The sequence below is a fragment of the Sapajus apella genome, unplaced genomic scaffold, assembly GCF_009761245.1.
Source record: "Sapajus apella isolate SASKATOON/1434 unplaced genomic scaffold, GSC_monkey_1.0 scaffold23, whole genome shotgun sequence".
Lineage (NCBI taxonomy): Eukaryota > Metazoa > Chordata > Mammalia > Primates > Cebidae > Sapajus > Sapajus apella.
Window position 1 is genome coordinate 584,359 of NW_022436963.1, and position 20,644 is coordinate 605,002.

General features: G+C 46.9%; 1 protein-coding gene, 1 long non-coding RNA gene and 1 pseudogene across 4 annotated transcripts in view; 2 read left to right on the forward strand and 1 right to left on the reverse strand.

The window, feature by feature from the left end:
• ARIH2 (ariadne RBR E3 ubiquitin protein ligase 2) overlaps positions 1 to 15,500 on the forward strand; it is a 69,171-nt gene extending 53,671 nt beyond the window's left edge. Inside the window, exons 7-15 of the mRNA XM_032290641.1 lie at positions 444 to 586; positions 5,450 to 5,567; positions 6,567 to 6,617; positions 6,708 to 6,729; positions 9,798 to 9,949; positions 10,994 to 11,137; positions 12,324 to 12,392; positions 14,214 to 14,297; positions 14,520 to 15,500. Coding sequence (XP_032146532.1) covers positions 444 to 586; positions 5,450 to 5,567; positions 6,567 to 6,617; positions 6,708 to 6,729; positions 9,798 to 9,949; positions 10,994 to 11,137; positions 12,324 to 12,392; positions 14,214 to 14,297; positions 14,520 to 14,591 — 855 coding nt within the window. The 3' untranslated portion in view covers positions 14,592 to 15,500. The remainder of the gene's footprint in view (positions 1 to 443; positions 587 to 5,449; positions 5,568 to 6,566; positions 6,618 to 6,707; positions 6,730 to 9,797; positions 9,950 to 10,993; positions 11,138 to 12,323; positions 12,393 to 14,213; positions 14,298 to 14,519) is intronic.
• LOC116559266 lies at positions 1,693 to 2,969 on the forward strand (annotated as a pseudogene). The gene has a single exon (XR_004272398.1). The product of XR_004272398.1 is annotated as a heterogeneous nuclear ribonucleoprotein A1-like (transcript).
• Positions 15,501 to 16,577: 1,077 nt separating the features above from the next.
• LOC116559269 overlaps positions 16,578 to 20,644 on the reverse strand; it is an 11,648-nt gene continuing 7,581 nt past the window's right edge. For both annotated transcript variants that reach the window (XR_004272399.1, XR_004272400.1), the window contains exon 3: positions 16,578 to 16,721. This is a non-coding gene — a long non-coding RNA (uncharacterized LOC116559269). The remainder of the gene's footprint in view (positions 16,722 to 20,644) is intronic.

A 20,644-nucleotide genomic window follows, 5' to 3' on the forward strand; every position in this document is an offset into this window, starting at 1 on the left:
TTTTTTTTTTTTTGAGATGGAGTTTCGCTCTTGTTACCCAGGCTGGAGTGCAATGGCGCGATCTCGGCTCACCGCAACCTCCGCCTCCTGGGTTCAGGCAATTCTCCTGCCTCAGCCTCCTGAGTAGCTGGGATTACAGGCACACGCCACCATGCCCAGCTGAATTTTTGTATTTTTAGTAGAGACGGGGTTTCACCATGTTGACCAGGATGGTCTCGATCTCTTGACCTCGTGATCCACCCGCCTCGGCCTCCCAAAGTGCTGGGATTACAGGCTTGAGCCACCGCGCCCGGCCCAAAGTTCCTCTTTAATATCTGGCTTATGTTTGGTCTTCGTGACATACCTTCTGAATTCATATAGCCCCTTAATAGAAGTCATGAGCTGGGAAAACAGAAAATGTTTGAATATTCAGGGCATTCTAATTTGTAGACAGCAACTAAGAGTGTCCTCATTGTTTCCCCTTGGTCTGTTCACAGAGTCATTACCAACTCCAGCTGTGCCCTGGTGCAGACTGCCCCATGGTTATTCGGGTACAGGAGCCTAGAGCTCGCCGAGTACAGTGCAATCGGTGCAACGAGGTCTTCTGGTAAGAGTGAGTGTGAGTGCTGAGCAGCCCTGGGCTTGTGCCCCATCCTCCTCCAAAGCACCACTGCTATTCCATGTGAGTGCAGCACTGGGAGAGGCAGGGTCTCTGAGCCAACAGAGCAGCTGTGCTCCAAGTGGGTAGGTTTGTGCCCAGCATCTCATATTCCACTAGGTGTTCAATACATGCTCAGTCTGGAGACGATGAAGTGTCACAGGTTCTTGGAAAATGTGTTGTGGTTTATGCTACTAAGTCTCATGGCCCAGAGATTGTATGAGGATGTATCTACCTGCATAGCTAATCACATATTACTGTGTTTGAAAGGTACAATCTTCAACATTTTAATCTTTCTCTGTCTTGGTCTTTCTTGGCTAATTTTTATTATTTTTTATTTATTTATTTATTTTGAGATGGGATCTCACTCTGTCATCCATGCTGGAGTGCAGTGGTGCAGTCTCGGCTCACTGCAACCTCCACCTCCTGGGTTCAAGCAATTCTCCTGCCTCAGCCTCCAGAGTAGCTGGGACTACAGGCGAGCACCACCACACCCAGCTAATTTTTTTATTTTTAGTAAAAACAGGGTTTTACCATGTTGACCAGAATGGTCTCCTGACCTCATGATCTGCCTGCCTCGGACTCCCAAAGTGCTGGGATTATAGGCGTGAGCCACCATGCCCAGCCTTCTTGGCTAATTTTTTATAAAACTAAGTCATAAATATATTCTACATCTACTCAGGGTTCACTTGATTCAGTACATATCATGGGGATAACTACAGTTTACTGAAGGCTTACCAGGTGACAGGCACTATCCTCTGATCGCTTTTCCTGCATTATCAAAACTGTATATTACCCTTATAGTCTTTTTTTTTTTTTTTTTTAGACAGAGCCTTGCTCTGTTGCCCAGGCTGGAGTGTAGTGGTGTGATCTCTGCTCATCACAGCCTCTGCCTCCCAGGTTCAAGTGATTCTCCTGCCTCAGCTTTCTGAGTAGCTGGGACTACAGGCACGTGTCACCAAACCTGGCTAATTTTTGTATTTTTAGTAGAGAAGGGGTTTCACTGTGTTGGCCAGGCTGGTCTCGAACTCCTGACCTCATGATCTGCCTGCCTTGGCGTCCCAAAGTGCTGGGATTATAGGCCTGAGCCGCCTGGCCATGACCCTTAAATTCTATGAAGAAATCAAGGTGCAAGGTAAACCTAGTAAATGGTGGAGCCATAATTTAGGCCCAGATCTGTCCTAATCACACTTACCTGGAGTATTCATGATGGGGCTTCAGAGAAACTGCATGGAAGATGTAATGTGTGTGTGCACCTGCATTTCAAGACATTGACACCAAAGGTTAAGAATCACTAATGTGAGTTTGCTCCTTTTTGCCCGTGGACGCCACCGAAGAAGCATCGTTAAAGTCTCTCTTCTCCCTGCGATCATGTCTAAGTCAGAGTCTCCTAAAGAGCCGGAACAGCTGAGGAAGCTCTTCATTGGAGGGTTGAGCTTTGAAACAACCGATGAGAGCCTGAGGAGCCATTTTGAGCAATGGGGAACGCTCACAGACTATGTGGTAATGAGAGATCCAAACACCAAGCGCTCCAGGGGCTTTGGGTTCGTCACGTATGCAACTGTGGAGGAAGTGGATGCAGCCATGAACGCAAGGCCACACAAAGTGGATGGAAGAGTTGTGGAACCAAAGAGAGCTGTCTCAAGAGAAGATTCTCAAAGACCAGGTGCCCACTTAACTGTGAAAAAAAAATTCATTGGTGGCATTGAAGAAGACACTGAAGAACATCACCTAAGAGATTATTTTGAATAGTATGGAAAAATTGAAGTGATTGAAATCATGACTGAGAGAGGCAGTGGCAAGAAAAGGGGCTTTGCCTTTGTAACCTTTGATGACCATGACTCCGTGGATAAGATTGTCATTCAGAAATACCATACTGTGAATGGCCACAACTGTGAAGTTAGGAAAGCCCTGTCAAAGCAAGAGATGGCTAGTGCTTCATCCAGCCAAAGAGGTCGAAGTGGTTCTGGAAACTTTGGTGGTGGTCATGGAGGTGGTTTCGGTGGGAATGACAACTTTGGTCGCGGAGGAAACTTCAGTGGTCGTGGTGGCTTTGGTGGCAGCCGTGGTGGTGGTGGATATGGTGGCAGTGGGGATGGCTATAATGGATTTGGTAATGATGGAGGCAATTTTGGAGGTGGTGGAAGCTACAATGATTTTGGCAGTTACAACAATCAGTCTTCAAATTTTGGACCCATAAAGGGAGGAAACTGGAGGCAGAAGCTCTGGCCCCTATGGTGGTGGTGGCCAATACTTTGCCAAACCACGAAACCAAGGTGGCTATGGTGGTTCCAGTAGCAGCAGTAGCTATGGCAGTGGCAGAAGATTTTAATTAGGAAACAAAGCTTAGCAGGAGAGGAGAGCCAGAGAAGTGACAGGGAAGCTACAGGTTACAACAGATTTGTGAACTCAGCCAAGCACAGTGGTGGCAGGGCCTAGCTGCTACAAAGAAGACATGATTTAGACAAATACTCATGTGTATGGGCAAAAAACTCGAGGACTGTATTTGTGACTAATTGTATAACAGGTTATTTTAGTTTCTGTTCTTTGGAAAGTGTAAAGCATTCCACCAAAGGATTTTAATGTAGATTTTTTTTCTTTTTCTTTTTTTTTTTTTTTTGTTGTTGTTGTTGTTGTTTTTCATTTTAAATTAGGCAGCCCCAGGATTACAGCAGATTCAGAGAGAGAGACTTTGTAGTTGTTCTTTATCCTTGTGTCCCACTTTATCAACTCCTTTCCCTGGGTATCTGCCTGAGGGCCTTTTCAAACAAAAATTGAAAATATGGAAGCCTAGCCCAACATATTGGAGTGTCTTTCTTTTCTGTTTTAAATTTCAGGGTCATCAGATGTATCATGACCCTACAGATTTTGCAGGTTCTGGCATTTGTGCATCCTTGTGTGCACGTCTGGCTGGGAGATCAGATGAGACTCCCAGAAGTGGATCGCAGTCCTGCCTTAGGTCTGAACTAAGGAATCCTTCTCAGAGTACCTCACCATGCCCTTTGAGAGTCATAGCCCTGTGTTTGACATCTGGGGGCTGATAAACAAGATGTTTAAACAGAAATATATATATTTTTTAAGACAGAGTCTTGTTCTGTCACTAGGAACCAAACTGGAGTGCAGTGGTGCAATCTCGGCTCACTGCAACCCCTGCCTCCCGGGTTCAAGCAATTCTCCTGCCTCAGCCTCCCGAGTAGCTGGGACTACAGGCACACACCACCATGCCCAGCTAATTTTTGTATTTTTTAGTAGAGATGGGGTTTCACCATGTTGGCCAGGATGGTCTCGATCTCTTGACCTCATGATCCACCCACCTTGGGCTCCCAAAGTGCTGGGATTACAGGCGTGAGCCACTGCGCCTGGCCAGAAGTATATATATATTTTTAAGAGACATGGTCTCTCTGTGTGGCCAAGGCTAGAGTACAGTGAAGTGATGGTCGCTCACTGCAGCCTCAAACCCCTGGGCTGAAGCGTGCCTTAGCCACCCAAGTAACTGGAACTACAGGTGTCCAGCCAATTTTTTTAAATTTGTTGTAGGGGTCAGGCGCAGTGGCTCACACCTGTGACCCCAGCACTTTGGTAGGCCAAGGTGGGCAGATCACCTGAGGTCAGGAGTTCAAGACTAGCCGGGCCAACATGGTGAAAGCCTGTCTCTACTAAAAATACAAAAAATAGCCAGGCGTGGTGGCAGGCACCTGTAATCTCAGCTACTCAGGAGGCTGAGGCAGGAAAATCACTTGAACCTGGAAAGCAGACGTTGCAGTGAGCTGAGATCATGCCATTGCACTTCAGCCTGGGTGACAAGAGCAAAACTCCGTCTCAAAAAAAAAAAAAAAAAAAATTGTAGAGACAAGGTCTCCTTATTTCCCTATGTTGGTGTCAAACTCCTGGTCTAAAGCAGTCCTCCCACCTTGGCCCACAAAGTGCTGAGATTATAGGTGTGAACTTCTGCACCTGGTCAACAGATTTTTTTTTGTTCTTTTTGAGACAGGGTCTCTCTCTTTTGCCCACACTGGAGTGCAATGATACGAACATAGCTCACTGCATCCTTGACCTCCAGAGCTCAAGTGATCCTCCTTCCCTAGACTCTCTAGTAGCTGGGACTACAGGCACATAACACCACACCTGGATAATTTTTTATTTTTTTGTAGAGATGAAGTCTCATCATGTTGCCCAGGCTGGTTTCAAACTCCTGGGCTCGAGCAGTCCTCCCACCTTGGCCTCCCAAAGTGCTAGGATTACAAGCATGAACCACTGCACTCAGCCTATAGACACATTTCATTTGTGCATGTTAGAGCATGTCTATAAGGACTTAAATGAAAAGACATTCATGCAGCTGTTTCAGTATAATCCTAGGAAAGTAAAGGTCCCATAGGCCTTGAGAGATAACTTTATCTATTTGAAAAGCTCTAGGCTGGGCATGGTGCCTCACACCTGTAATCCCAGCACTTTGGGAGCCCAAGGTAGGTGGATCACTAACTAGGTCAAGAGATCAAGACCATCCTGGCCAACATGGTAAAACTCCATCTCTACTAAAAATACAAAAATTAGTTGAGTGTGGTGCCACACACCTGTAGTCCTAGCTACTTGGGAGGCTGAAGCAGGAGAATCGCTTGAACCCGGGAGACGGAGGTTGCAATGAGCCGAGATCGTGCCACTATATGCCAGCCTGGCAATGGAGTGAGACTCTGTTTCAAACAAAAAAAAAAACAACTCTAATTCATGATTTGTTGGTTTGGATAAAAGGAAAATTTTAAACATGGGACCCTGACTTAATGAATATTTGAATGTTTTTCTTTTCCAATTTTTAAGTTTCAAGTGTCGTCAGATGTATCATGCACCCACAGACTGCGCCACTATCCGGAAATGGCTCACCAAGTGTGCAGACGACTCTGAAACAGCCAACTACATTAGTGCTCACACTAAAGACGTAAGGACCATATTTTACCTCTCATGGATCTGCCCTCTTTAGTGGTGCCCAGGGCCTTGCCTTGGAGATTTGCCATCTGAGAACAGAATACTCAGAGCCCCAGGGCCCATCCTGAGGACTGGGGGTTGAGGACCCTCACGCAGAGTTGGCAGCTTTTAGCAGTTTATCATCAGATGCATTGGGTGCATTTTTAAAAATTATGAAATGCCAAAATTCCAGGAAAGTTTGACCCAAAGGGGGAACTAATTAGAAGAGAGCTAATTATGATTGAATGCCTACCAGCCGTTAACAGCCTTGGGAAGGAGGTGGTTAATAGCCACACCTGGTGCATCGTAAGGCTGTAATAATGCAAGCCCAGACCTGCACAATACTCATTTTGAAGTTTTCCATGGGAAAATATGGCCTGCAGGCTCTAGAGGCCACTGTACCCTTTGTCAGTCAGTCACCGAGTTAGTGCACTCACAAGCTCGGCTGTAATAACGACATCATTAAACATAGTCTACTTCACAGCAGTGTAAGATCACAGAATCAGATTGGTCTCTGCATTGCTGCCTCAGGTTGCTGGCATCTCTCAAATGAGAGAGAGGAGCTTTAGATGTGGATTCCTTGCCCTCTTCTCGAAGCAGAAGTCCAGGCAAGCTGACAAGGACTGAATCAATTGCGGCAGCTCCTGTGCTTCCTTGGCAGTCCTCTCAAGTAGGCAGGCTTTCTGCTGATTCAGCCTGTGCTTAATCTGAGCAGCTTCATGGCAGGGGCAGATGTTGGAAGACTTAGTGGGGCTCAGCTGGTGCTTGAAATGTTTCAAAGCCAAATATGCTGACCTCATTTCCTTGAATTGCTGTTCCAGCCTCAGTGACCTGCCACATTTAAGTGAGATGCTCCTCCCCAGAAGTGCTCACATGATGAGCGACTGGGCACAGGTGCCAGGAGCTTTGTATAATTTGTCTTAAAACCAGCCCAGTGGTGTATGAGCCTAATGGCACCCTTCTGTCTCCCCAGTGTCCCAAGTGCAACATCTGCATTGAGAAGAATGGAGGCTGCAATCATATGGTAAGCAGAAGCCTGTATACTTTGCATGTGTGACATGGAGACTTTGGTCAGTGTGCCCTTAACATGTTCTCTTCTGTTTCCCTCTGACAGCAATGCTCCAAATGTAAACACGGTGAGTTCCAAGCTTGGTATGTAAGGCCCAGTGGCATTTTCTTGTGCTTGGGTCTTCGTTACTATTTAAGTGAGTACTTCTGCCCTGAAATGACAAAACATAGAAGAGCCTCAGTCACTTAGAGTCACAATAACTGGCATAAAGTAGCTTATTTTATTTTATTTTTTGGTCCCTCTTATAACCCCATTACTATCTTGCTAACACATATAGTCAGAAGTCAAGTTTGGGATAATCCTCATGATCCTCAGTCATCCAAGAAGATGATTTCAGGGTATTGCTTTCATTCTTTTTGCCAAGGCTGGTAAGTAGCTTGAGGCTTATCTGTGCTACCTTAGAGATACCTTTACCAGAGGTAGTAAAATAATGGTTTTCCCTTGCTGTTTTACAAAGTTTATAGAGGGAGTTTTGATTTAGCGTTTCAGACCTCCTTTATCGATCAGGAGTAGTTTATATAGCTAGAACCAATTGGTTTTGCATGCCTTCCTGCCAGGTCAACTGAAGAAACAGAATCCGTTAAAGTAGAAAATATGTCCAAGTAGGTCTCCTACACAGCTGCTTTGATGCTCATCAGGAGCCCCTGAGAGTTTCTACTTTTTTTTTTTTTGGAGACAGAGTCTCTCTCTGTTGCCCAGTGATTCTCTTGCCTCAGCCTCTTGAGTAGCTGGGATTACAGGCATGTGCCACCACACCCAGCTAATTTTTGTATCTTTAGTAGAGATGGGTTTTGCCACGTTGGCCAGTCCTGATCTCAGGTGATCCACCTGCCTTGGCCTCCCGAAGTGCTGAGATTATAGGAGTGAGCCACTGTGCCCAGCCGAGAGTTTATCTTTGTAAGGGCCTGTGTAAATGCTATTCCCGGGAGCCCTCTTTTCTTTTTTCTCTTTTTCTTTTGTGACAGAGTCTCTGTCACTCCCAGGCTGGAGTGCAGTGGCATAATCTCAGCTCATTGCAACCTCTGCCTCCCAGGTTCAAGCAGTTTTCCCATCTCAGCCTTCTGAGTAGCTGGGATTACAGGTGCCCACCACGTCTGGCTAGTTTTTTGTATTTTTAGTAGAGAGGGGGTTTCGCCATGTTGGCCAGGCTGGTCTCAAACTCCTGACCTCAGGTGATCCACCTGCCTCGGCCTCCCAAAGTGCTGGGATTAAAGTCGTGAGCCCCCGTGCCTGGCCCTTTTTTTTTTTTTTTTTGGAAAGATGGAGTTTTGCTCTTGTCACCCAGGCTGGTGTGCAGTGGTGTGAACCTATCTCCCGGGTTCAAGCGATTCTCCCTCAGCCTCACCAGTAGCTGTGATTAGAGGCGCCGCCACCACGCCTGGCTGATTTTTGTATTCTTAGTATAGATGGGATTTCACCATGTTGGCCAGGCTGGTCCCAAACTCATGACCTCAGGTGATCCGCCTACCTTGGACTCCCAAAGTGCTGGATTACAGGCATGTGCCACCACACCCAGCCCCAAGACCCCTCTTAATCAGAGTGGTCATAGCAGCGTCTTAGCAACATTGACTCCACAGTGCCAAACGAAGATAGGCCATAGGTAGTGGCATATTTCTGTGGGTCCACACTCTTTCTCTTTTTCTATGTATATATCAGAGAGGGAAGTGTATCATAGACTTAGAACAATGCTAAAGACACATACAGTTTAAAGAATAATGACAAACACCCCAGCACCCAGTACATTTCTAGTGCCTAAGAAGCCCCCTGGGTGTCCCACTCAGAGTTAACTGCCATTTCATGAGAATCACTTGAACCCAGGAGGCAGAGGTCACAGTGAGCTAAGATCGTGCCACCGTACTGGCTAATTTTTTTTTTTTTTAAGTAGAGATGGGGGTTTCACCATGTTGGCCAGACTGGTCTTGAACTCCTGACCTCAGGTAATCCACCCTCCTTAGCTTCCCAGAGTGCTGGGATTACAGTTGTAAGCTACTGCGCTCAGCCAAAGCAGAATAATTCTGAGTATGAACTACTGCATAGCTTTTGGTTTTATAGAAATGTGTTCTTTGCCAGGCACATTCCTCGTATGTGTAATCCCAGCACTTTGGGAGGCAGAAATGGGCAGATCACTGAATGTTGGGAGTTTGAGACCAGTCTGGCCAACATGGTGAAACCCCATCTCTATTAAAAATACATAAATTAGCCAGGAGTGTTGGCGGGTGCCTGTAATCCCAGCTACTCTGGAGGCTGAGGCAGGAAAATCGCTTGAACCTGAGAGGAGGTTGCAGTGAGCTGAGATCGCACCACTGCACTTCAGCCTGGGGGACAGAGTAAGACTCCGTCTCAAAAAGAATAGGAAATGTGTTCTTTAAAATAGAAAAAAAGGGGAAAAAGCCTTTATTGTTAGCTTCATATACAAATACCTTTGTAGGACGAGTGTGATGGTAGGAAGCAGTCGGGAGGTCAGTTTTTACTGATGATGTGTGTTGAGACAGTCAGGTGGTCCTCAATTGGACAAGTTCCTGCTTCTCATTGTGGCATTGACATAGCAGACCAGTAGTCTGTATGGTTAGCATCTGCCTGTGTTGGATTAATAAGGCACATGCCACATGTGCTGATGGAGTAGAAATTATCCATAGGCGGCCCATGGAGTGGCTCATGTCTGTAATCCCAGCACTTTGGGAGGCCTAGGTGGGCAGATCATGAGGTCAGGAGTTCGAGACCAGCCTGGCCAACATGGTGAAACCCTGTCTCTACTAAAAATACAAAAATTAGCTGGGCGTGGTGATATGTGCCTATAATCCCAACTACTTGGAGAATTGCTTGAACCAGGGAGTAAGAGGTCGCAGTGAGCTGAGATTGCGCCATTGCACTCTAGCCTAGCAACAGAGCGAGACTCTGTCTCAAAAAAAAAAAAAGAAATTATCCATAGGCTATTGTTCATATCAGCAAGTATAGGCTACAAGGACAGTAGGATGTGATAGGGATGAGAGGTGCACATTCCTTCTGGAAAGAGGCACCCTTGCAAAGTTCTTTTCAGGTGACCACTTTGGAGCTGGGTCTGTCTGTCTCACTCTGCCTGTGGAGGAAAGTGGAGTTGTCTTGTAGATGTAAATGACTTTTCTCTGTTCTGCACAGACTTCTGCTGGATGTGTCTAGGAGATTGGAAGACTCATGGCAGTGAATACTATGAGTGCAGTCGTTACAAGGAGAATCCTGACATTGTGAACCAGAGCCAACAAGCCCAGGCAAGGGAAGCCCTCAAGAAGTACTTATTCTACTTTGAGAGGGTAGGTATCCTCTTCTGTACCTCCCCCAACAGGGTTGGCGTCTTCCACTTGGCCTGTTGGGGTGGGATTCCCATGGACTGGTAGCCAGAGCCAGCCTGTACACATAGAAGTCAGTGAATGGAGCTCCTGCGGTATCCCTGGGTGCTGCCTGTATAGATGTGCCTTTCAAGCTCTACAGGGTATCCCCAGCCAACAGGGAAGGACCTGGTACTGACCTTGGTTGAATGATGAATTATTATTTTCTTTTTTTTTGAGACGGAATCTCGCTCTGTTGCCCAGGCCAGAGTGCAGTGGCATGATCTCGGCTCACTGCAACCTCCGTCCCCCCAGGTTCAAGTGATTCTCCTGCCTCAGCCTCCTGAATAGCTAGAACTACAGGCGCCTGCCACCATGCCTGGCTAATTTTTGTAATTTTTAGCAGAGACAGGGTTTCGCCATAATGGCCAGCTGGTCTTGAACTCCTGACCTTGTGATCTGCCCACCTTGGCTTCACAAAGTTCTGGGATTACAGATGTGAGCCACTGCGCCCAGCCAAATGATTGGTTGAAGGACAGTGAAGGGCCATCAGACAGTCTTTTACATCTAGTGCCATTTTTTTTTTCTTTTTTCTACATTTTAAATTTTTATTCATTTTTTTCTTTTTGTCCTCACAATCTGTTCCCATAGTATCATCTTAGTAGTCAGATTTAGAAACAGATTAGTAATCTTAGTAGTAGAAACAGGTTTGGAAAGCTGTTTCTCCTTTCTGAAGGAGCCCTTCAGAAGCCCAAAGAGCACAGTAGACCATCAGGGGCCTAGCTTTGCATAGTCCTCAGGGCTGGAGTCCCATTGCCCCAGAAGGGTAGTGTGATCTGGCAGGCATACAGCTGCTCTGGACAGGTTAGAAGGATGGCTGAAGAAGACCTGCTCCTGCACTCATTCTTCATAAGTTAGAGGAGTCTGTGGCCATGTCCTGCCAGCAAGGTGTTTATCCTCAACTCCTGTGTAGACCTCTGCACCTTCATGGGACTCCTGTGGTTTTCTCCTTCCTTCTGTGCCCTGTAGTGGGAAAACCACAACAAAAGCTTGCAGCTAGAGGCACAGACATACCAGCGGATTCACGAGAAGATTCAGGAGAGGGTCATGAACAATCTGGGGACATGGATCGACTGGCAGTACCTACAGAATGCTGCCAAGCTCTTGGCCAAGGTATCTACCACTTCACTCATCCTATCCCTGGTCCAGTGCCTGGCCCCATCAGGCACAGACCTCTGAAGGTGGGAAGCCCTGTTGGGAGAGGGTATTTTAGCACCCTGTGCAGCCTCCCATGCTTCTGCTTGTGGACCCACATCTTCATTTGCTGTGCCCATCAAGGACCCAGTTGTCTGCTGGATGTCCGAGGGATTTCTAAGAGTGTTGCACTGCCTCTGCCTTCAGGGAAAACTAGAGCCCTTTACTTCTCCTTTGTCCTGTGTATTCATCACTCCAAAGGAAAATAAAAGATTCTCTGAAGGGTTGGGCATGGTGGCTGACACCTGTAATCCCAGCACTTTGGGAGGCTGAGGCAGGCGGATCAGTTGAGGTTAGGGTGGATCACTTGAGGTCAGGAGTTTGAGACCAGCCTGGCCAACATGGTGAAATCCCATCTCTACTAAAAATACAAAAATTAGCTGGATGTGGTGGCACATGCCTGTAGTCCCAGCTACTTGGGAGGCTGAGGCACGAGAATCCCTTGAACCTTGGAGGCAGAGGCTGCAGTGAGCCAAGATCATGCCGTTACACTCCAGCCTGGGCAACAGAGCAAGACTCTGTTTCAAACAAAAAAGATTGGGCACAGTGCCTGTGATCCCAGCACTTTGGAAGGCCAAGGCAGGTGAATTGCTTGAGCCCAGGAGTTTGAGACCAGCCTAGGCAACATGATAAAACACTGTCTCTACAAAAAAATACAAAAATTAGCCTGGTGTGGTGATGCACACCTGTAGTCCCAGCTACTTGGAGGATCACTTGAGTCTGGGAGGCAGAGGTTGCAGTGAGTGGGGATTGCACCACTACACTCCAGCCTGTGCAACAGAGCGAGGCCGTTTCAAAAAAAAAAAAAAGAGAGAAGAGATTGCCTTTGGGTAAGCATTGAGACAGATGTGTGGACTCTGATTGAGGCAGCTGCTGGTAATTAGTTTGTAAAAGAAAGTCTGGGTGTTCTGTGACCATTGTTTTTGTTTTTTCCCCATGTATTTTCCCAGTTCATCCTCTATTTGGCTTAGTATCATTTCTTTCAGGCCCATACCTATAGAGCTAGGCTAATTTGCATGCTAGGGGTAGGAATTGTAAGAGCCACCTGAGATGCAGGTAGCTTAGAATCACGGACACAGGTCCCTTCTCTTCTCTCCTGTTGCAGTGTCGATACACCCTGCAATACACTTACCCGTATGCATATTACATGGAGTCTGGACCCAGGAAGAAGCTGGTAAGGCAAAGCAATTTTTCTCCTCTGTCCTATTAGCCTTAAAGGTGCCCTTCTTTACCAGCACATTGCAGGACAGTGAAGACCAGACCGTGGTCATTAGGAAGGCAAATTTAAAACAATACTGTTTAATTGCAAAATTCCACTTCTACTTTTGGGCACTTCCAAACTAGATCTAAGGTACTGTTGTTTTGCATAATATAAGGCACATGTACCTAATCCTCTGAACAACTATATTTAAAGGGCGATTGGCTAAAAAGGTCTCTGGTCGTGTGGGAGGCTAGTGCCCATGCTTGGGAGGGATATTTAGCGCATATCCTTAAGATATATTTGACTGTTTGTTTTATACCTTGTTTAATTCTTCATCTTAGAGTTGAATTTGGATATGAATTTATTGTTATTAACGATAATAAATGTTAATAAACTAGTAATTCACATTTTTGTTTAAATCTTAGAAAACAGAGAAGCATTTACATTGTCCAGAAAGAAGTTACCACTGTCAACATTTTCCAGCCGTTTAAAATTAATATTGTGTGCCAGGCGTGGTGGCGCGTGTCTGTAGTCCCAGCTACTCGGGAGGCTGAGGCTGGAGGACCTCTTGAGTCCAGGAGTTCTGGGCTGTAGTGCGCTATGCCGATCGGTTGTCCGCACCAAGTTCGGCATAAATATGGTGACCTCCTGGGAGCGGGGGACCACCAGGTTGCCTAAGGAGGGGTGAACCGGCCCAGGTCGGAACAGGAGCAGGTCAAAACTCCTGTGCTGATCAGTAGTGGGATCACGCCTGTGAATAGCCACTGCACTACAGCCTGGGCAACATAGCGAGACCCTGTCTCTTAAAAAAAAATTAAAAAATACTGTGTATATAATCAAGGTTATGTAAAACTATATATTTTTTTTTTTTTTTTTTTAAGACAGAGTTTCACTCTTGTTGCTCAGGCTGGAGTGCAATGATGTGATTTTGGCTCACCGCAACCTCTGCTTCCTGGGTTCAAGTGATTCTCCTGCCTCAGCCTCCCGAGTATCTGGGATTACAGGCATGCACCACCACACCCCACTAATTTTTTATTTTTTATTTTTAGTAGAGACAGACTTTCAGTTGGTCAGGCTGGTCTTGAACTCCTGACCTCGTGATCCTCCCGCCTCAGCCTCCCAAAGTGCTGGTATTACAGGCATGAGCCACCGTGCCCAGCAACATTTTATTTTTGTAACAATTTATTGTTATAGCTGTCATGATTTACCTGTCTGGTAAATACCATTTTGTTAATGGTTACATAAATGTGCTATTACTTGGTTGTACCATCACTTGGGACATTTATTCTTTCTTTTTTTTTTTTTTGCTGTAAATAGGACATTCAGAAACGTTTTTGTGCATAAAGCTGTATCTTCTTAGATATATAATTACTAAATCAGTAATTAAATTTGAATATTTTTAAGGCTCTTGATTTGCAGAAGGAAAAAAAATGAAATGATAGTATCTGAGAATATTCGTTTGACTTATTTTTTACAGCATCCGTTCCCTTTCATATTGGGAGCATTCTCTTTAGTGGCTTAAATTTTTCCCCTTCTTTTGGAAGTGTGGAGGATAGAGTTAACCTTTTGCAGGTGAAGGGTGAGTGTGGCCTTGCTGTTTGGATAGCCTTTTTTTTCGATTCTGGCTCTGGGAACATGGAATAACAGCACTTTTTGAGGACACTATCAGGATTGTCTGTAGTTTCTGTGAGCCTGAGGTGTTACGTGTGTCCCACCTCCCCCACCCCCATCTATATAGGCCCTGCCCTACCCATAGCCCACTGACCTTTTGACCCTCCTGCTCTGCCTATGCAGTTTGAATACCAGCAGGCTCAGCTGGAGGCTGAGATTGAAAACCTCTCATGGAAAGTGGAACGGGCAGACAGCTATGACAGAGGGGTAAGTGCCTACTGTCCTCTTGGATTCTATATTGCAGGTAAAGAAGGACTGGCATGCTAATAGGTGACAGGGTTGTTGGTTTGTGCACTGGAAGCTGCTACTAAGAATGGGAAGGGCAGTGCTTTTGACTCCTTGGAGGCCCTGGAGGGTGTTTGCGGCTTTGTCTACTTCTTGCTCCCAGGCCTGGGCCATGCAAGCAGACACCTTGTTTCTGTGATGCAGGACTTGGAGAACCAGATGCATATAGCGGAGCAGCGGAGGAGAACCCTGCTGAAGGATTTCCATGACACCTAAGTTGGGATGTGGATGTGCTGGGGTGAGGAAGATGTGGCTGCAAGGTCTCCCAGCTGCTGTACTGCATGCTGTAGGCTCTGCCTTTCATGACCCCAGGCGACAGCCAGGGCCCCACTCCTGAGAGACACTGGCAACACCTCTTAGTTGATTTCTGTTTTTTTTCTCTTTTCACTTTTTGTTTCTACCAGGGTAGAGGCCATGTTGAACTGGCCTCTTTTCAGGACTTTTATTTCCCCCTGGATGGTTGTTGGGAGGGAGGGAAAGTGTTTTCTGAATGGCTATTATTAGTATTAGATCATTACAACTTATGTAACTTTCAAAGGTTGTACAATTATACAAAGAAAAAAAAAAGGCAAACTCTATAGGATAACACAGAGCCCTTTTTGAAAATAAATTGGCGTTGGAGTGTTTTACCCTCTAGCTGTTTTACTTAGAATGTAACATATGTTGCCTACCCACCTCAAAATGTCTGTACTACAAGAGGGCCCTGGGCCTCTGCTTTCCATATTCACATTTGTTTGGCTGGAGTTGGAGTCCCAAGGGAAGAGCATGGGTGGCAGATGGTAGGGAATTGAACTGGCCTGTGCAATGGGCACAGAGCACAAGGAGTCACAGCATGTCTTCTGCCTTACCGTGGCAGTATGGAGACGGTCCAGAACACGGTCTTCTTGCCATGTGGTGTTGTTGTCTCTGGTGGTGCTGCATGTCTGTGGCTCACATTTATTCTTGAAACTGAGGTTTAGCGGGATCTGGCTACTGGGGCTAGAGCCCACAGCAGAATGGAGGTGGGCCGGTGGCCCTCCAAACTAGGGGACATAGGTCCAGCACAGTGTTTTCCTTTTGTCTCCTAAAGATAGGGATCTACTTTTGAAGGGAATTGTTCCTCCCAAATAAATTTGCTTTACCTTGGTCCTTTCTTTTTTGCCAGTATTCAAGTGGTATAGCTCTGAGCAGGTTCATACTTGGCCATACCTCACACTGTCTTGCTGCATTCTCCTCTGGCAAACATCAAGGTCAGAATTCAGCATAGCCTTCCTTAGGGCACTGGCCTTCCTGACATGGGGGCCAGGTTTGCACAAGTTATTTTCATGTTACCTAGAGTGTGCCCAGAGGCTGCCCTGAGGCTGAGGTGTATTCCCCCTTGCCTGGTTCCAGCTGTCAGAGGATACCATCCATCCTGGGGTCTGGGAGTCCAAGGCCACGGGACTCCTTGGTTTGTGGTCCCAGATCCTGTACTAGGAAGGTCTGGTCAGAGGAACAGACCAGCTTTTGCACAGTGAAGTGCAAGGGAGCAGGTAGTTTGCCTGGTGTCCTACCTATCCTGAATCTGGTACTGGGGGGCCTTTGAAAAGTTAGATCTGTGATCTCTGAGGTTTTTGTGGCTTTGTTCAGTGCTTCCACTCTAGGCCAGGCAGAGCAGTCTGTACTGTACCAGGCCTGCTTGACCTCCAGGGAGAGCTAATACAGAGATCTGTGAATATTGTGATAGAAATTCTTTGATATTCATACATTTCACCTGCAAGTCAGCAATTTCCCAGTTACCATGTGAGCTATAAAACAGAGCCATTCTTGAAGACAAATGATAGCTGTAATTCTTGGAATCATGAGGTCCATGGCTAGTTGGAGGTTCCCTTTCTCCCTTCTCAGGTTTTGTCTCTTCCTGTGTTCCCAGCAAGGAAAGGACTGTGGGGTGGATTGGGAGAACAAATTAGGAGTATAGCAAATGAACCCAGAATGGAACAGTGGGGGGCTGTGAACGAGGAGAGGACCTGCTGCAGGACCTAGAGGTCAGGTATGAATGGTGTGTTGGCACAAGGAATAAATATCCTGGCGTCTGGAGCCTTTACTTCTCCATCAAGTCCTTCCTGTGATACCACCGTGGCACAGTATCTGAGTTGCAGCTCTGCACCCTGAATCACACCCTGGGCATTGTCTGGGCTGTAGGGCTACTGGATTCTGCACTTGTGTGCAGCTGTGGCCCTGGATGCTGGAGCTGCAGGGTTTTCTGTGCTCAGTCTGTAGCCTGTAGCTCTTGGCCTGTGTAGAGCCGCCTCCTGTGCCCCAAGTAAGTGGCTGTCGTTTGTTAACATCATCAGGAAGATGGGAAAGGTCAGGCAGAATTTTTCTGCCCTACAAAGGGCAGAAGAGAAGGGACACAGTATTTTCATGAATTTACCATATCTATTTGTTTTTCTTCAAAGAAAAAGTTAATTGAGGCAATGTCATCTGCTCAAAGTTGAGTGGTTTATTCACAATAAACTAAGTTTCTGATTATAAAAATGTGTCTAGAGTCTTTATTCATGGGGTCTAGGTAGTCTTCTGAGCCCATAGGGGTCTGGCCAGTGAACACCAGAGGAGTACCTTCCTATCAGTCAGCCCCTTCCAGAGGGCTGTGGAGGCCCCACTGGCCAAATTCATCTCTGTTTTCCCTTTCTGGCTGTCAGTGGGGAGGGCACCTGTAAGCGATCCCAGTGGATGAAAGTAGAAAATCCTGGCAGTTTTCAGTTCTCGTCTCCCTCCCTGTGTACAGGCTGAATCATTCCCCAACACAAACAGATCCCAGGGTTGTAGTAGAGTACTGATATAAATGTCCCAAACCCCCCATTCTGAGATCTCTGGGCCTCTCTAAAGCAGACATGGGAGTGTAGGGCTGTGGAGTATGGCAGGACAAACTCGCTTCATGGGAGTCCTAAGGCTTATGAAGAGACAGCTTGGGATAGAAACTGAAGTGTGGAGTATAACCTCAAGAGTGAAAGACAGGAAATGGGGTTTGGATTGATTAAGGGGACCACATTTGTGGTGTCAGGAGTGGCAGCAATGTCAATGTTAGGTAGCTCGAGGGTAAAGTGGAGGCTCAATAACTGTCGGCAGCATGCACAGGGTATCTGTGGCCAGAAGAGGCCTCATACATTGCCAGTCTGAACTCCACAGCTCTTCCTGTGGACCTCAGGTGTGCCAACCCCCATGCTTGGCACCTGGGCATGCAGTAGTATGCAAGTGATGCTTGTGCTCTACCTTCCAGGAGCCTCCAGTCCATGGGGGACACAGAAGGAATTGGTCACTAGTGAGTGTTTTTTGTTTTGTTTTGATAGTCTCACTCTATCACACAGACTGGAGTACAGTGGCATGATCTCTGCTCTCTGCGGCCTCCACTTTTGGACTCAAGTGATCATTCCGCTTCAGCCTTCTGAGTAGCTGGGACCAGTGTATGCCACCACACTCACCTAATTTTTGTATTTTTTTGTAGAGACAGGGTCTTGCCGTGTTGTCCAGACTGGTCTTGAACTCCTGAATTCATGCTATCTTCGCAAAGTGCTGGGATTACAAGCATGAGCCATCGTTTCCAGCCCACTAGTGAATGTTTTTACTGGAGCAGCAAGGCCAGTAGCAAAGGATCACCCATGCACAAGACCACTCCTGCAGATCAGTGGGGCAGGATACTATGGCCTTAAGAGACAAAGAGCACCTTCTAGCGAAGTCAAGAGGAGAGATTTTCCATGTAGTCCCCAGGGGTTCACACAGTAAGTACCTGAGCATCTTCTGTATAACAGGCTTTATTTGGGGCACTGAGGACCCAGCCACCAATGAGCAGGATAGAAAGGGGTAGAAGCGGAACCAGCTTCTGTCCTCACAAGATAATCACACTAATGTTAACTGAGAACATACCCATTTAGTCCTCACAGCAACACCTTGAGGTAGGTGCTGTCATCATCACATTACACAGCCATTTAAAATGAGAGCTAGGGACCCAGCTTGGTGACTCAGCCTGTAGTCCCAGCACTTCAGGAGGCTGAGACAGAACTGCTTGAACCCCAGGAGTTCATGGCCAGCCTGGACGACATAGGGAGACCTGTTTATACAAAAAAAAAAAAATTAGCTGGGCATGGTGGTAGACACCTGTAGTCCCAGCTACTTGTTAGGCTGAGGTAGGAGGATTGCTTGGGCCTGGTGAGTAGGTGCTGCAGTAAGCCGTGATCACACCACTACACTCCAGCCTGGGTGACAGAGCAAGAACCCTGTCTTAAAAAATAAAAAACTAGGCCGGGCACGGTGGCTCACACCTGTAATCCCAGCACTTTGGGAGGCTGAGGTGGGCAGATCACGAGGTCAAGAGATTGAGACCATCCTGGCCAACATGGTGAAACCCTGTTTCTACTAAAAATAGAAAAATTAGCCGGGTGTGGTTACATGCACCTGTGTTCCCAGCTACTCAGGAGGCTGCACCAGAAGAATTGCTTGAGCCCAGGAGGCAGAGGTTGCAGTGAGCCGAGATTGCGCCACTGCACTCCAGCCTGGTGACAGCAAGACTATGTCTCAAAAAAAAAAAAAAAAACCACATCAATACAGCCGGGTGCAGTGGTTTACACCTGTAATCCCAGCATTTTGGCAGGCCAGGGTGGGCAGATCACCTGAGGTCAGGAGTTCGAGATCAGCCTGACCAACATGGTGAAACCCCCGTCTCTGCTAAAAAAATACAAAAAATTAGTCGGGCATGGTGGTGGGCACCTGTGAGCTACTTGGGAGGCTAAGGCAGGAGAATCACTTGAACCCAGAAGGCGGAGGTTGTGATGAGCTGAGTGCCACAGCACTCCAGCCTGGGTGTGACAGAGCAAGACTCCATCTCAAAGAAACAAAAAAAGAACGTAGGTCAATATAAGGCCTGGATTTGGTAGTGTATACTGCTATGGCATCAAAAGGGCCAGGCATTTTAAAGGACAGAAATTCTGGTTTATGAAGTGGTTATGTAAGTCCCACAGCTGACAGCAGGTGGAGCAGCTCTGAAACCTGCTTGCTTTCTGTTGTCTGGCAGTGAGCTGATTTCCTGTGCTTGGCGTAGGCCTAACTCAGGTGATGGGTGTAAGAATGGAGTTCAGGGACTGGGCATGGTGGCTTATGCCTGTAATCCCAGCACTTTGGGAGACCGACGCAGGTAGATCACGAGGTTGGGAGTTCAAGACCAGCCTGGCCAAGATGGTGAAACCCATCTCTACTAAAAATAAAAAAATTAGCCAGGCATGGTGGCGGGCACCTGTAATCCCAGCTACTAAGGAGGCTGAGACAGGAGAGTCGCTTGAAACCAGGAGGCGGAGGTTGAAGTGATTTGAGATTGCACCACTGCATTCCAGCCTGGATGACAGAGCAAGATTCAGTCTCAAAAATAATAAATAAATAAATAAATAAATAAATGGAGTTCACAAAAATAGGTTAAGCAAGGATTTTATGGTGATCAACTTCTATCTTTTATTTTTATTTTTATTTATTTTTTTTTTTTGAGACGGAGTTTCGCTCTTGTTCCGCAGGCTGGAGTGCAATGGCGCGATCTCGGCTCACCGCAACCTCCACCTCCTGGGTTCAGGCAATTCTTCTGCCTCAGCCTCCTGAGTAGCTGGGATTACAGGCACGTGCCACCATGCCCAGCTAATTTTTGTATTTTTTTTTAGTAGAGACGGGGTTCCACCATGTTGACCAGGATGGTCTCGATCTCTTGACCTCGTGATCCACCCGCCTCAGCCTCCCAAAGTGCTGGGATTACAGGCGTGAGCCACCGCGCCCGGCAAACTTCTATTTTTTAAAGGCAAGAGGAAAATAGTCGCCACCTCAATCATAGGTACCAGTAAACCACGAGAGCCTTGGTAAAATTGTGGTTCTGTTGGTTTGGTATTTATTATATTTAATCCCAGCACTTTGGGAGGCTGAAGCAGGCGGATCACAGGATTAAGAGTTCAACACCAGCCTGGTCAACATGGCGAAAACCTGTCGCTACTAAGGATACACAAATTAGCTGGGCGTGGTGGCACGTGCCTGTAATCCCAGCTACTCCAGAGGCTGAGGCAGGAGAATTGCCTGAACCCGGCAGGCGGAGGTTGCAGTGAGCCAAGATCACACCACTGTGATCCAGCCTGGAGGACATGTAGAGAACCAGCCCCACACTCCACCTGTGGATACCCTGAGTTCGGTGGCGACAAAGGAATGAGAAGACATTAAGAATGAAAGTGAGGCCGGGCACGGTGGCTCAAGCCTGTAATCCCAGCACTTTGGGAGGCCGAGGCGGG